Raw genomic sequence first — 16371 nt, 5'->3', positions numbered from 1 at the left:
GTGTTAGAAATGCAAGCTGATTTGTTTATTTCGAAAGCTATGTAGAAAAAATTGTAATGTTTTGTACAGCTATAAAAGAATATAAAGGTAACTCAATATTTTGAGACTAAAAAGCTAAAAAACTTAATAACATGCTTTAACGGAGTTGCCTATCACATTGCAATGTATTCGGTTCATTCACGGTGTCTCGAAAGAATGCTTCATTATCTGGTATGGAATTGTCCACCAACAAATATGCTGGTGTTCAAAAGAACTGTAATGAGTTGGTTTGCTACGTCATTCCCTAAGTAACACAAAATAAATGACAAGACACATTAAGGTTTACCAGCCCATTGTAACATAAAGAACATTTTAGAAACTGAAGATCTGGTTCTCTGGTAAAGAAATGAGTCTCAACCATCTTATAATGTTATAAGAATCTTCCATTTTGTGTGAGGTTAACATCTATCATATATTTTCCCACATTAAGTACTCTGTATGTTTTGAAAATTGTGGAATATTGAACCATCTTTATTATCTAACAGGTACTTTCAGGAACCGTTTCGAAACCTTCAACAAATTTCCTTCCTCACACTTAAATCACTCTAATAAGTGTACGTATCTATATCAATATTACCTTGGTGGCCATTAAACCACTTTGGAATGGTAATCCCCAAAAATAAAGATAATCGAAGGATAAAAATATTTCTCGATGAGTGAAGGTCGCTGACATTGGACAGTCCAACTCCTGTTGCAATTGCAAACATTACTCATATTATTCCTCCAACAATTTTGGTTCAGGAACAATGTTTGAAAAGGCTCCAAACTTCCCCAGAACTGGAAAAATCATCATGGTAACAACACCATACTGAATAACCCATCGACTAGCCACCTGTTGGTATGGAAATCAAGCAAATGAAAAAGTGAAATGAGTTTTACGTCTCTGCAATATCAGCTGTCACCATACTTACACAAGTTTAACATTCTAAAATATCAGCAGTTACGTAAATAACATAATAAATTTAAGCAATTCAGAATAACATTCAAAATTGAAATACAAACGGTCCTTATCTATTTTAGAATGGCAGCACATGAGTATACTTTGTTATTCCCATTGCTCCAATGTTTTGACTGTAAGAAATCATTTCACATCTAAAGACGATACAGGAATTCCTTTTGCAAATATTCCACGATTTATAAAGCTAGGTGAATGAGTAGATGCACATGCTAGTCGTGCGCATGCGTGGTAATCTCGTAATAATTCCGATACAGATCCTGCAAACATTCCCAAAACAGCAACGCTACTGACTGTTGGTAAATCTCACTGTCCTGAAAGACCAAAATCAAGATGTAATTGTCTAACCTTTTTTTCAAACGTGACATTTTAAAAATACGCATCAACAGATTTAACAAAACACATGTAAAATAGAACATAAAACTCTTCTATAGCTTTTACACTCTTACTTTGTATTAGTATATTTTTTGATTTTAACGTAATATATGTTTAAAAGTGATTTAAACTAATTTGTTTCATTTTAACTGAACCGATAACAACGTTGTATATTAAAAGAACTGATTAACAGATAATTTCATAAATTCCACTCATAAATAAAAAATCTAAAGTTGAATGAATATTTTTTATAACTACTATCCTAGGTAAGGAAACCTAAGCCAGGGACTAGAGTACTTCGTCTGTACAGGAAGATTTGTTCTGATTTGGCTGAGTTCGTTGATCTCAAAGCACCCGCAGCAGTTAGTATGAAGCAAGTAATCCACACAGTAACTATGGTAAGTAACAACTGTAAGAAGCCTTGGAGTTCTTTGTTATGCAACATTAAAATCAATTTTCTAACTATTATACATTTGTTATTTTTCATTTTTATTATCAATGTAATAATGCTTACTGAATATGTTACAAACCGTAAAAGTTAACAGTTAGTTTGAGGTAGACTTTAACTCTTTAGTTAATTAGTAAAAATAATTTAAACATTACATTTGTAATAATACAAATTTAAATTTAATTATTTTGACATACTGTGTAATATTTACTTCGTATATTAAATAGAAGTATGTGTATCATTACTTGGTAGGACTTGTTTCATAATACTTTTGTTGAAGTTTCCATTTTGTTTTATCTCATTAGTTAACACAGTAACAGTTGGCCGAATTTAAATTCATTTTAAAGGTTTTTTTTTCTAATCCTACAGCAAAACATTTCTCACTAATACTTAATTATTTGAATACCGTTTTATTAACATTAAACTTTGGTGTGTATTTATTTAAACGTCAAATGTGTTTGAACTGTGTGTTAAATCTGTACTCACTGGAAAAAGCTTGAAAAATTTGTTTGATCTTTCATCCTCTTTCTCTACTGTAGCTACAATCAGGAATTTTAACATTTCTAAGGTATTGGGAGAAGAGCACAAGAAGAAAAATCGTTGTGATAAACAAACAACAAGAAACAGCTATCTTAATGCTGTGTTGTTAGAACACTGAACATAAACTGCAAAAACTACTTGTTACAAGGATTTTATATGAGTGTTAAAGGATGATAATTAACAGAAATTTGATTTTGGCATTTAATATTCTACAGGTTAATCCTTTTACGGTGTTACGTAAGAGGCTACTGTATGATAATTTATAATATTGGGCAGTAAATTTCTTTCGCTGTATTTCCTCAAAATCGTATTTTACTTGATTGTACATAAGTCGCGTTCAGAGAAAATTTTGTAGTTTTCTAGTGATGATAGAACAACGATATTTCTTAGATAATATAAGAAAGTCGTGTATCTACTGCATATCTTGGTACTTCTCTGACGTATTCTACATCATCAGTTGTGTATTAATATCAGTTCTATTAAACATCAAAACTAAAACAGGATGAACCATATTAAAACATTTCTGAAAGGTTTCTCTTTATTCAAACAAATCAAAGCATTGAATGTTTAAGAAGCCTGAAATTTATCCAAATAAATTACCAGAATTAATAATATAAATAAATTATGTAACTGACAGCAACAAGATAAAAAATATCGCGTTAATCATTTTGTAAGTGATTTGAAGGGAACAATGAATATAATCGCATGGGTCAAGTAATTGTTGTAGATTTCAAAACCTTAATAGAAATATATTAGATACTTCATTCAGAAACGTAAGCAGATTAAATTAAACAAAAGGACGTTTTTCACTTATCTCCCAGAATTAAGTCATGGATTATTTAGTTAAAATAAGTGACCGAAAATTAACTTCCAAAAACTATGACTTTTTATGGTTTTCATTTTCTAAAAGAAAGATATAATTATTTTTATAACAAATGAATGTAAGCGTGCAGGTGTTTCTTGTAACAAAGCTACATTGGGCTATCTGCTGAATTCACTGAGTAGAATCGAACACCTTGATTTTAGCATTGTAAATCCGTTGACTTAGGACTCTACCAGTAGGATTGTTAGTTTAAAAACAATAACTTCCATTACGACTTTTTAATATCAATTTTACGGAATAAAGTAATTCACAGGCCTCGGAATTTAAACTTCATAAAATTTGTCTTGCTTTTGAAAAAGGATTAAGCTGCGCAGGTTTCGAATATAATATTCAATCTTATTTTATAACACATGGACTTCTTACACATCAGGAAGAAAACAACTCAAAATTATATGTTGCTGTTTATCGAATATGCATCATAATTTATCGTGATTCGTGTGAGTGTGAAAATCTATACGTTGGGGTTTGAAAACAACCTTTTTTTTTCTTTTTTATGTTTGGCGTTTGGAATATTTCCTTTCAACGATCAGTCATTAAGCTGATATTACGCCTTTACTGATGTTTTTCGATCTTGGTATCAGGTTGACTCTGTTTAAACATTGCTTCTTTATGTTGTGCTGATATCGTGCTCAGCTGACCCATTTACACAAAACAAACAAGGAAAGCTAATTTAAACGGTTTGTTAGCTTAACAACATGCAAATGACTATATAATATTCCCAATGTTGCCAACCATGTTTATTGTATTTGACCTGATTAAGAAGTTCGACATTTTCGTACGTTTCCTTGAAGTGAACCGATTCAGCAATAAAAACAGAAGCATATATGTTAACAATTTTGAAGGAGAATATCTTTTGGACTTATTTTGACGGAATTAAAAAAACAGTCGTCACTCACGTAGCTCACAGACTGCAGCTCCTAGCATTGACATTAATTCAGCAATATCGTTACAGTGACAAGTGAAATTTCTTGCAAAAACTATGGTATAAACTCTTTCTCAAACTTCTGTACCTATAAAAGTATGTACCAGTAAAAAGGAAGTCCTTTTCCAGGAGTTTGGAATCCAGAATTTCTTAAGACTCAAATTTCTTACCAAATCATTAATCTCACCGGATAATTCATGTTGAAAAAAATTCCTATCATAATTTCTATTAACATTGGATTCTGAATCAGATGCAACTATGTGAAAAGTCTTTGATATAGTAGGTAGAAGTACATCAAGATCATGTTGGTTAGTAGCAGACTATAGTTTTGATAAAAAATTTCCTTTTTATTTAGAGTATTGTGGCCTTGCACGATACATGTTCAAAATGGCGTCATTACCAAGGTTTTTAGGCTCATACTTGACCACTAGAATTTTAAAAGGCAAATACTTCCTCTTACCTTTAGTCCATTCTCTTAACTCTTCAACACCAATTGTGAAATTATTTTTGCCGAGCCCATTATTTGTCTTGTAACCAAGTATTATTATAAAATATGCGTAAAATCCAGCTTTGACGAATTATGCAATTTTTTTCTTTGTTTCTTTGCTACATAATTACCACAAGTATCTTTGGACATTTACACAACCTCTTGTTTCCGGTGAGAGAGAAAAGTAATATTCAAATTTGTAAAAAACAATGTATAAGTGCACGAACAATTAAATAATATAAAAAAATGGTTTCTCATGCTGCCTGTTATGTAATATATACTATACTATACTAGCGTCGTGTTTATCACGGGTTGTAGAATAATCCATAAGACTCTCACGTCGAAATTGGTATAAAGAAGTTTATAGCCAGCATTTTTTACTGTTTTAAGCACAACAAAATGTATCCCGAATTAAACGGAAATGATTCATATGACGTACATATGACTTTTTCTGAAAATATTGTACGTGGTAGAGAAAAATGGAAATTTTCGTATTCAGCATACGTTAATTTCTGTATTCGTTTGAAAACGGCAAAACATCTAAGGCCGAGCTACTTATGAAAAATTAAGGAAAACAAATTAGCTTCCAAGAAGAACAATCCTTTCATACTTATTTCCAAAATAAGCTCATGATTTATTTATTTAATTTTAATGTTAAAACACTTCATGTTTATTAATTAATGAATTCTAAGATAAATAACAACAGATCAAATGAAATAAAAACACGTAAACTAGCAAAAAAAAATCCATTATAGAACAAGACTTACATAAATGCTATTCCCCAGTTCTTACTAGCTTTAGAAGCTGTTCTTCAAAGAGTGAAAGTCCTATCAACGCGATAGTAGGCAGGATAACTAAAGGAGTTAATCACTGAAATATTATTCTTATAACGCCTGAAAGTCCAACAACCATTTCAAAGATGGATGCCACAATGATAGCGCCTAATATCTAGTAAAATATATCAGGAGCTATATTATAAACAACTTACAGGGAAATTATACAAAAGTCTGTTTTGTGTACACAAAACTAGGGACAGCTACCGTAGATAGCTCTCGTGTAGCTTTGCGCGAAATTGGAAACAAAACTGGCTGTAATAAATCAGGGACGTTGTCAGTGGATGTGCCACAGGGTTAAAACAAATTTAATAAAACTAGATTTCAGCGTAACACTTTCAGTTATCTAAAATAACTGTATTTCTATGTAAACTATTGCTGTATTGCTCTTGTTTAGATATTTGAACGTAAGTTAAATATATCCATCTATTTTTTTAATTGATGTCTAATGATAAAAATCCAAGCAAACCAAATATTCAAAATCAATTTACCTGATGTATAATAAAAACATAGCACGTTATACTATAACAATGTTAAATATAAAAATCACGAAGTAACAAGACAACTGCAGTTCATACAAAAAGCGGTAAAATACTACTTTTATGAACTACATATTTATGTTGCTTGTCATGTCTTAGGTAGTGTGATGGAACTGAAAATTCATTTGTTTAGGAAATGGCCATAATGAAGAATATGCATACACAGAGATCAGAAAGATATGATCAAATGTGATGTTGGATTTCTAAAAGATTATGTTTACTGACTTATTGGCATTATTCAAAAAGAAAAACAGAACAATATGACTTGGAAACCATTCATAAAGAACATTTACAAATTCGTATCCCATGTGTGAAGTACAACGTTATTTAATAAATGATAGCCCACGAATTAAAATATAGGTGCAAAGTCATTCCACGCGCAACCAGCAACAGCGTTCAGCATAATCAAATTGAATTCCTTTTTGATACACTATATAAGCCATATTTAAAACAGTTTCCATGACATATTTTTGTTCAACTATTTCTATCAGAGATGAAGAAGTAATTGCATATTCATGTTTGTTTTTCTAAGAGGCTTTACATGTTACAGACAAATCTTGATCTATCTGAAACAATTACGCGACAAAGTCGTATAGACAAAACTTCGTTTAATAAAAACACATCTAAAACAAATAATAAAGTATGATAATTGTACTTATAATAGTACACAGTGTATTTTTATAGTTGAGAGACGCTTTTACGAGGTGAAACAAAGAAACTCACATAAACGAAGAAGACCCATACTGAGATAATGTTTTGTGACCAGTATAATTCATTATAATCATATCTACGCGAGTCCTTACTTCGATAAAAAAAAAGAAATAATGATATCCTTTATCTAACAAAGGACGATTATTCAACGAAATACCTTCAGAAACACGAACAAATCAAAATATTTGTATGTCTCCAGTTAAGAATAGATGTTTCAGTCCATAACGTATATTAAAACACAAAGTGAAACGTTTCGTATTGAAAAATTATTTGTGTGAAACCTAGTATCCCTGAAAAGGAATCAACCAAAGATCAAAATAAGCTCTCTAGTATTGGGAAACAGTAGAAGGTATGATGTTTGACTTCTTTACCATAAAAAATAATCACTGAACTTCTCACTAAAGTCTCTAATTTGATGGTAAAGCTAAGAAACGGAAAACTAAGATATGGAGAATAGTAGTAAGAATACACGAAGAAAGTGGCTTTTGAAAATAAAGTTGGTTTAAAACTCTGTATATAAATAAATAAAAGGTTAATGTTCGTAAATCATTATTTGTAATAACATTTATTGTAAATTTTTTGTCTAACTTATAAATTTAAATCATCTTTTAACTTGCTTTAGGCTATTTGAAAATGCAATGTTCAAGGTCCTTCGTTTAGAGTCTTGAAAGAATAATGCTGGAATTAGTTCGACACTCTAATGGAATCTCCTTAAAGTCACGTTGTAAGTTCCAGAAAGTGTACTTCGTGTTGAATAATTCACGACAAATTGGCAGGATTTATTATTAACAAACTTTTGTCGTACATTTTTGAAATAAAATAATGTTTATTAGCGTATGTAACTCTTTTCTTAGTTTTGAAAGTTTGTTTAAAAATTTTAGCTCACAAATTGAATATATGTAAGTATTCTATAATATTATAAATTAAAGTGTCTATCTACAAATATGTTTTAGTGTAACTTTTTCTTTCTTTTTTGTTTTCTTCATTTCGTTTCGGTACTAATAAAACATACATTAGCTGGAAGCTAATTTAGTTATTTTTGATATTAATTTCTAAAAGAATAGTTAAACTGTCAGAAAAATCTAAACAAACATTACCCTGGAGTTATTATAGTTGATGATATCCGTTATAGCAAAGATATATAAACAAAGTGTATGAAAAACTATACCATTTCTGAAAATATTTTTGTAATACTTTAATCTTATATTATATTTTTAATACTCCATACACTTCTGGTGTTTGTAATTTTTATCAGTTTTTGCTTCCTTCACATAAAATTTTCATTAACTAAACTAACAACATCTAACTGATGTGTCGTAACATCTCAACATTAGATTGTTCCTCGATTTTTGTTTGGAGTTCTTTTCTGCAAGGTTTGTTTCGTCCTAAGTTTAAATATTTATATAGATTTCAAAACGTAAAACAAATTTACAAAATTTTCAAAACCTCGTATCCACTTGTGTTGTTCTGTTTTTAAATATATATGCACGTAAACATCCCAGCATTCAAAGCAAATGTTCTTCAAATGTTATGATTTTTAAAATGCATAATAACATTCAACAAAATCTCCACTGTCCCGATATAAATGTTCTCACTGCTACTCAGAAGCTACCAAATGTTAGGATGTATAACATTTCTTTAATTAAAATGTTTCATGAAATTAAAATTAAAAGTTTACAGCACAGGTACATTGCAGGCTTATATTCGTAAGGAAGCGTTTTTTTTTTAACATTTATTTTAGAAGCATATTATTCAGTACGGTAGCTTTGGTTCTCACCCTTTTAAGCCCATATCGATACAAAGTTTAAATTTATAAGTTAATATTTAAGTATTAAAGCTCGCTTAATATGATGCTTGCATTTTTTCTCAATTTGTTCATTGTTTTAACTTTTATACTCTGTGAAAACTTTCTAATTCTATTTTACTTATAAATATAAATAAACAATGTAAATCGTATTGTATTTTACAAAAAGCCACGTCCAGAACCTGAAAACACCAAATTAAACATTTAATACCTTCATTTATATAGAAGAGCTCTTCTATGTAAAATATTTTCTCAACCCAAACGAGCCGTTTTTGCATATAAATTTCTCAACAAGTGGGTTTCTCGACATCACTGATTATTTAATACCTTCAGATAAATCAAAATAGTCAGTCTGCTATGAAATCATTTTTCACATCTTGAATACAGATCTGATCACAAATATGATAAAAAACTTTAAACTGAAACGAGTTTTCGTATGTTCTGGTGGCTCGTAGATGTCTCAAAACATTTAATGAAAAGTAGTATTAAGATGTTTTCTGAAATATATTTCTGACACGAATAAATCTATTAATTTTACACTTGAAAACAACTTAATCACCAGTAACAACAAACAAACAATTTTTTTGCAGTCTTGCTCCTAATATTTAGATGTACTACGATGTATTTGTTGATTTAAGCCTATTTCTCAGGTTCTTTAATTAACGTTCTTTCCAGAACTAACTGCCCGGCATGGCCAGGTGGTTAAGGCACTCGGCTTGTAATCTGCGAGTTCGAATCCCTGTCACACCAAACATGCTCGCCCTTTCAGGCGTGTGGACGTTATAATGTGACGGTCAATCCTATTATTCGTTGGTAAAAGACTAAGCCAGGAGTTGGCGGTAGGTGGTCTAACTAACTGCCTTCCCTCTAGTCTTACACTGCTAAACTAGGGACAGCTAACTCAGATAGCCATTGTGAAGCTTTATGCGAAATTCAAAACCAAACCAAATTTACAGAACTACTTTGTATTTCTTCCTCGTTTTGATATCATCGAAATATAGGCGTAGTTTTCAGTTTTATTGCTAAACAAATATTAAGCGAGATTTGAAAGTATAACAATTATATCAAGGTTAAAATATGTATAAATAATCCTTGAATGTTTTGTTCTCTATTTCGATGTTTAATTAATGCTTAACAATCCTTATTTTTTACAAAATTCACGTGACGTTGAAAGTTCAGAGACGTATAGTTAAGTTGGCAACAATACACGGAGTCACTGGTATTTACATACAAACACAGTACGTTGTTTATTCTTACACTCGAGAATCTTTTAAAGAGTTAGAGAAGAGGCTGAAATTACAAATACACATTTAACAATACAAGTTACAAACATGGGAGTTTGTTGGCGAGAGTGAAATAAGACAGACGAATTTTTGATTTTAGCAAATTTATAACAGAAAATTGAGTGAAGAGTAAGTTTGTCGAGAACCTATCACTTCAAATAATTCTATCTGGGTTACTCAACATTTGAAGATACGAACCATACCGGCCGAAATGCCGAAGAAGACCGGCAAGCCGAACGATGTAGTGGTGTCGAAGGCCTAGGACAGTGTTCAACAAAAGGTAAGTCTAATGTAGGTGGCCAAATAGTAAATGAAAATATAAATTTAAAAACTTCAATAAAACTTGCTAAAGAAGAACTAAAAACTATAGCCTCCTCAGTGAATGTTACTCAAATTAAAGATAGGGAAAAAAAGAAAGAAAAATATATATAAAATAACTGAAGAAAATATGAACGCTACTGCTGTTGACAATGAAAAACTAATAACTAGTAGTATAAATGTTAAAAACCCCACTCTGGATGTTGAAACAAATACAAATTCAGAACCAGACGAAGCTAGTTCTGACGACGAAGGCTTCACCCTAGTGAAGACTAGAAGTAAGAGAAAACAAACACTAACAAACACAGAAACACACATACAAAATATATCTAAATTACCAAAAAACGCAATTATCATAAAGGCATACCGGGAAATTACAACCAACCGCAACTAGCAAGGGAAATATTCAGGTGTAAACGTAAAATTAACATTACTTACATTAAGCGTGTGTCTCAAGGCGGGGTCCTCGTTCAAGAACAGGAACCCGCTTACTTAAATAGATTACTGAAATAATGGCCTTCAGACGCTTTTAAAACAGGAAATATAACTGTGCACTAACCTGGAGCTAGGCCAACACCCAAATCTTTTGTAATTAGGGGGTTGCACCTCTCTATTGACATAAAGGATATTAAGGATGAATTAAGTGAACTAAACATAAAACACGTTTCAGTGAAACGAATAATTTCTAATATAACTAAAAGACCAACTAAACTAATTAAAATAATTACAGAAAATACCCAAGATATAACCCAGCTAATAAATAATGGTATCACAATGTGGTATCACAAATACACAGTAGAACAAACCAAAACACCATCAGTGGTTGTAACACAGTTTTACCAATGCCAAAGGTTTGGACATGTAGCAGCAGCATGCCAAGCAATTGCGCGATGTGTAGTCTGTAGAGAAAATCACCACATATCACAGTGTACCACACTAAACCCTAAATCTAAATGCTGTAATTGTGGAGAAGAACACGGCAAATTATAAAGGATGCCAAAAATACAAATCTGTTAAGCCACATTTGTACGAACTTAAAAATCCAAACATGAACAAGCCACAAACAAACAAAATCCAAGAACAATCAAAATCAACTACTACTCAAACACCACAAAATACAAACACCCAAACAAACTCATATGCTGCAGTAGTTAAAAAACATCATTCATGCAGAAAAATCCATCAACAAGTAATAAACAACAACTGATGACACACACAAAACCACACCTATGAATATTGAAAACACACTAACCAATGCCATTACTTTTACATTTTTTGAAATAGTGACAGAATACACAAATCCAAATAATGAAAACAGTCTAACAGATATAATCATTAAAATAATTATGAAAAACATCGAAAAATACATACCACAAATGTTAACATACATCATGAAGTCTGTTAAACATGGATAAATTCACAGTATTACACATCAGTATCCAAGGTGCTATTGCTTCTAACACCTCTCCCCGTTAAATCTGTACATCTGATCTTTAGATAAAATCAAATTTAAATAATAATAATTAATAAAATAGTGCTAAATTAAAACAGCCACCTGCGTACTAGACTTAAAAAAAGAAAAACATAAATGGACATTGCCCTGAAAAGGACCAGCCTGAGTTGATATTAATCCATATCAATCAGTCAATTCCAACAATGTAATGGAAGGAGGAATAGGTCTGATGTACCTGACCCTCATGGGTATAAAATTATATATACCCAAACACCAGAGAGAAAGTTACATACATATTTAAATATATGTTTAACTAAAGCAACCATCAATATTAAAATAAATATATAAGATTAAATCAGTAAAAAAAAATACAGTCTTTAATCATCACCAAAACATAAATCTCTTTCTAAGGGAGACAAAGTTTAAACTTCATGAGATATAGTTTTGTCACATCTGTTGATATATCTGGCTCATTAAACTGCTTTCTCTCTAGCATTCAAGTATTCAACGTACTTGTTTATTAAGAGATGTATATTTAAATTGTTTGTTTTTATTTGAATTTCGCGCAAAGATACACGAGGGCTATCTGCACTAGACGTCCCTAATTTAGCAGTGTAAGACTAGAGAGAGGGAGCTAGTCACTATTACTTACCGCCAGTTCTTGGGTTCTCTTTTACCAAGGAATAGTGGGATAAACCGTCACATTATAACGCCTCCACGGCTGAAATGGCGAACATGATTGGTGTGATGGGGATTCCAACCCGCGACTCTCAGATTACGAGTTGAGTGTCTTATTACCTGAGCGTTCGGGGCTGGCATATTTAAATTGAGAAGCACCAATTTTCGGTAAAATTTGTGATGAAGTTAAAATGAAATAGTACAACATAAAACTATTATACGCTGGTATTTCTAAGGCAGTTAACTCTTAAGTTACAATACAGCATTTCATATGAACTTCCAGAGCAAGAAATAAAAATAATTTTCTCTTTACACAGATCAATTCCGAGGATGCTCCAAAATTACATCTATTTTTTAAAATACACTTTGAACTTTTGTTGGATGTTTTCTGATATTAAAACAAAGAGAAAGAAAATAACAAACTACCAAACAAATGCCCTGGAGTAACATATGATCACATGATGTTCAAGAACTTTTGATAACAATGGAAACCCTTTAACCGAAGAGATTTTGAAAAGTGGACCGTTCTTCTTCTATTCGCCAATGAAGAAAGAAGGTCCACTATTCTGAAACGTTCGGGTTATAGGATTTCCGATTCCTGAATATTAATAGGCTGCTGAATATAATAATTCCAACACTATGCTAAACAAAAATATGTAAATTCTCAAAGTTAATTGTTCTATGTTATTTCTAATATATGTATAATCTATTGGTAAACACAATACCTTTCATTCATTCACCACTCGATTCCAGCAAGGAACATAGGGCCGCAATCACTTGCGGATTCATTAACAGGTTTTTAAGTGAGTAGGTTGTTAGCCCACTGCACCGAGCCGTCCCTAATTTAGTAGTGTAAGACTAGAGGGAAGGCAACTAGTCATCATCACCCACCGCCAACACTTGGGCTACTCTTTTACCAACGAATAGTGGGATTGACCGTCACATTATTACGCACCCATGGCTGGGAAAGCGAGCATGTTTGGCGCGACACGGGCGCGAACCCGCGATCCTCGGATTACGAGTCGCACGCCTTAACGCGCTTGGCCATGCCGGGCCCCAGTACCTTTCAGTATCCTAACAATTTACAATCGCTGTTGTTGTTTTTTAAATATATCCATAAAGGTATTTACTTTCTTGGAAAATATAAATCACTCGAACGAAATGTAACAAAACAGATGAGGTAGTTGACATGTTTATTTTATAAACTAATCATGTTTACTCCTAGAAAACCTTTAATTTGAACTCTATACCTAATAACTGAATATCACGATTGTTTTGCAGAATCTCTTTTTAAAGCTACGTGAGTTGGCAACGTAATACCTTACTTAAGAATTTAACAATATTAGATGGAATAAACATTCAAATATAAACTGTGTCTTTAAGATACCTAATTAATGCGAAAACATCATACCATATGTAAGACAAAGAAAGAAACAACATAAACGCATGATCTCAGCAAATAAATTTATCACTAAGCGGAAGTTGTACTTAGAATTTATTTCTTTTTTAAAACAGCACGGCACGACCAGCTGGTTAATGGTCTCAACTAGTAATCTGAGGGTCGCGGGTTAGGCTCTTCGTCACGCCAAACATGCTCGCCCGTTTAGCCGTAGGGGGTGTTATAATGTTACGATCATTCCCACTATGCGTTGGTAAAAGAGTGGCTTAAGAAATATACGAAGATAAACAACTTTGAATGTAATTCATTGAATAATCTGAACTTTTGGAAATATAAAATATTTTAGACTATTCACTTTCATTAGAGGATTATGTCTTTGATACAAGATTTCGTGTTTGAGACATTTTTAGGCTTCAACCATCTTTACAGTATTAATAGAAATTATTAAAACATCCAAACTTATTATTGTTAATAACATAAAAGAAGGAGAATTCACAAAGTGTAATCATTATTTAATACATCAAAAGTTTTACAAGAAAAAACAACAGGAAATTGTCAATACTTAATGAAATACTTTATTATTGATCACTAGATGTCGATGCAATTTATTTTGCAAATTTCTTGCAATTCCACAGAATTACTCTCTACGCTACACTTTTTAACTGACAGATAAGTAGAGGGCAGAACTCACCACCAACTTTTGGGGTATTTTCCATTAATCAGATAGTTCGCTTGGATAATCGTTGTTCTATGACGTCCAAAAACCCATAGTGTGGAATACGTTTAAGTAATTCATATATTCCGTGAATAACTTAATTCAGATAATAACAATGCCATATATTAACATTTCTATTGGGAATTGCAAGGCAGTAAAATCAGTACATGGTATCATTCTTGATATGGAACTACTCTGTAGTTATTTTCATTATTTTGTTTACGTCTATGTGTGTTTCTCACCTTATTTTCTGAGCTGCTGTACACTTGTTCTTGTCTGGCTACACTACCTAAAGTTTGCGTTATCGTCTCAGTTAGATAGTGTTAAGCAGAAAAATGTGTTCAAAATTATACTTTTATAGGCAATATTAAATGTTTAAATTTACAATTTTAACAGAAACAACAAATTTAATAAAACTAATAATAATGATAAAAACCACATTAGACTGCACATTTGTCTGTCATATTTCTTAGTTTGTCTATTAGAGATTTCGAATTGAGCGCGTGTAAAATTAATATTATAAGTTACGTATTATCATTTATCTCGAACGACATATTACGATTTCATATCATTTCATTGTAATTAAATTTTATTTATTAATTGAATGTGATATGTATCAAATTTATGATGTTTTACGTCAAGACTATACGACACATATTTCTTTCTTAACACATATATATTTTAATATACAAACAATAACACAATTCATAATAACAGTTATTACAAATATTAATTAAAAATGATAATATATATGTAATACTTTTACAAAGTTGCAAAGAATAAAGACTCTTTTCCCTGGTCTGAAACTAAATATTTTATCGATGGTTCAGGAAGAACGAATTAATTTTGAGTCATATCGGTACACTTCACTTAACAGCTAGCTCTCTTTTATTGGCTGCTTTTACGTGATTTATTAACAGCCGAAGTTATACAATATTCTCGTAGAAATACTAACGTCCAAAGTTAATTCACTGAAGTTAGATAGTTTGTGATGTCCGAATTCTGTAAATGTTCCTGCTCAAATTTCTGCAGTGTCTCAATTGATAAGCGTTTATCACACTGATAGTTTTCGAAGTTTGTAATATACCAGATGTATAAAACCAACAATTTACAACTGTTTTAACGTGTGGATTTATAAACTATGGAAGATATTCTCAAAAGCACATTTGCCAACAATACTGGAAGTCACATGTACATTATATACGCACACAGTACATTGATGATTCTGACACTCGAGAATCTTTTATAGATTCAGAGAAAAGGCGGACATTTCGAAATACACTTTTTATAATATAAGTTACATGCGTTTTTTAAACATATGTTTAACTAAAGCAAATATAAATTTGAAAATAAATATATAACAGTAAATAAGTAAAAAATACAATTTTTGTATTCATCAAAAACTAAATCTATTTTTAAGTTAAAATTATTTCCATTTTGAGAGAAAGAGTTTCGTCACTTTTGATGATATTACGTTTCTCCATCTCCTACTATCCTAATAATTTGATGGTCAATCTCATTATTCGTTGGTGAAAGAATAGCCCAAGAGTTGGCTGTGGGTGGTAATGACGTTCTCCCTTTCCTCTAGCCGTACACTACTTAATTAGGGACGAGTAGCACAGATCGATGGCCCTCGTGCAACTTGATATGAAATTCAAAACAACAACTAGAAATAGTTTCTTCGCTTCTGATGCCGTCACACAAAACATGGTCGTCATTTCAGCCATTGGAGTGTTATAATATGACGGTCAATCCTATTTTGGTTAGTAAAATAGTAGCCAAAGAGCTGGCGTTGACTATCTGCCTTCCCTCTAGTGTTACACTTCTAAATTAAGGACGGCGAGCGCAGATAATCCTCGTGTAACTTTGGGTGTAATTCAAAACAGACTTGAAAGTGTAATAGTATCAAAGCTCAACTACAAAATACATTTAAAACTCATTCTGATCCAGACATGAATAGATATTTCTACAATAAAGTCACCAACCACA

General features: G+C 31.6%; 1 protein-coding gene across 1 annotated transcript in view; it reads left to right on the top strand.

The window, feature by feature from the left end:
• Nucleotides 1-785: 785 nt before the first annotated feature.
• LOC143247931 (solute carrier family 23 member 1-like) overlaps nucleotides 786-16371 on the top strand; it is a 35397-nt gene continuing 19811 nt past the window's right edge. The window contains exons 1-3 of the mRNA XM_076496482.1: nucleotides 786-833; nucleotides 1636-1767; nucleotides 10082-10099. Coding sequence (XP_076352597.1) covers nucleotides 786-833; nucleotides 1636-1767; nucleotides 10082-10099 — 198 coding nt within the window. The remainder of the gene's footprint in view (nucleotides 834-1635; nucleotides 1768-10081; nucleotides 10100-16371) is intronic.

Source organism: Tachypleus tridentatus, chromosome 3, assembly GCF_004210375.1.
Source record: "Tachypleus tridentatus isolate NWPU-2018 chromosome 3, ASM421037v1, whole genome shotgun sequence".
NCBI lineage: Eukaryota > Metazoa > Arthropoda > Merostomata > Xiphosura > Limulidae > Tachypleus > Tachypleus tridentatus.
Note: the sequence above shows the minus strand (reverse complement) of the source record. Positions and strands in the feature narration are given on the sequence as shown.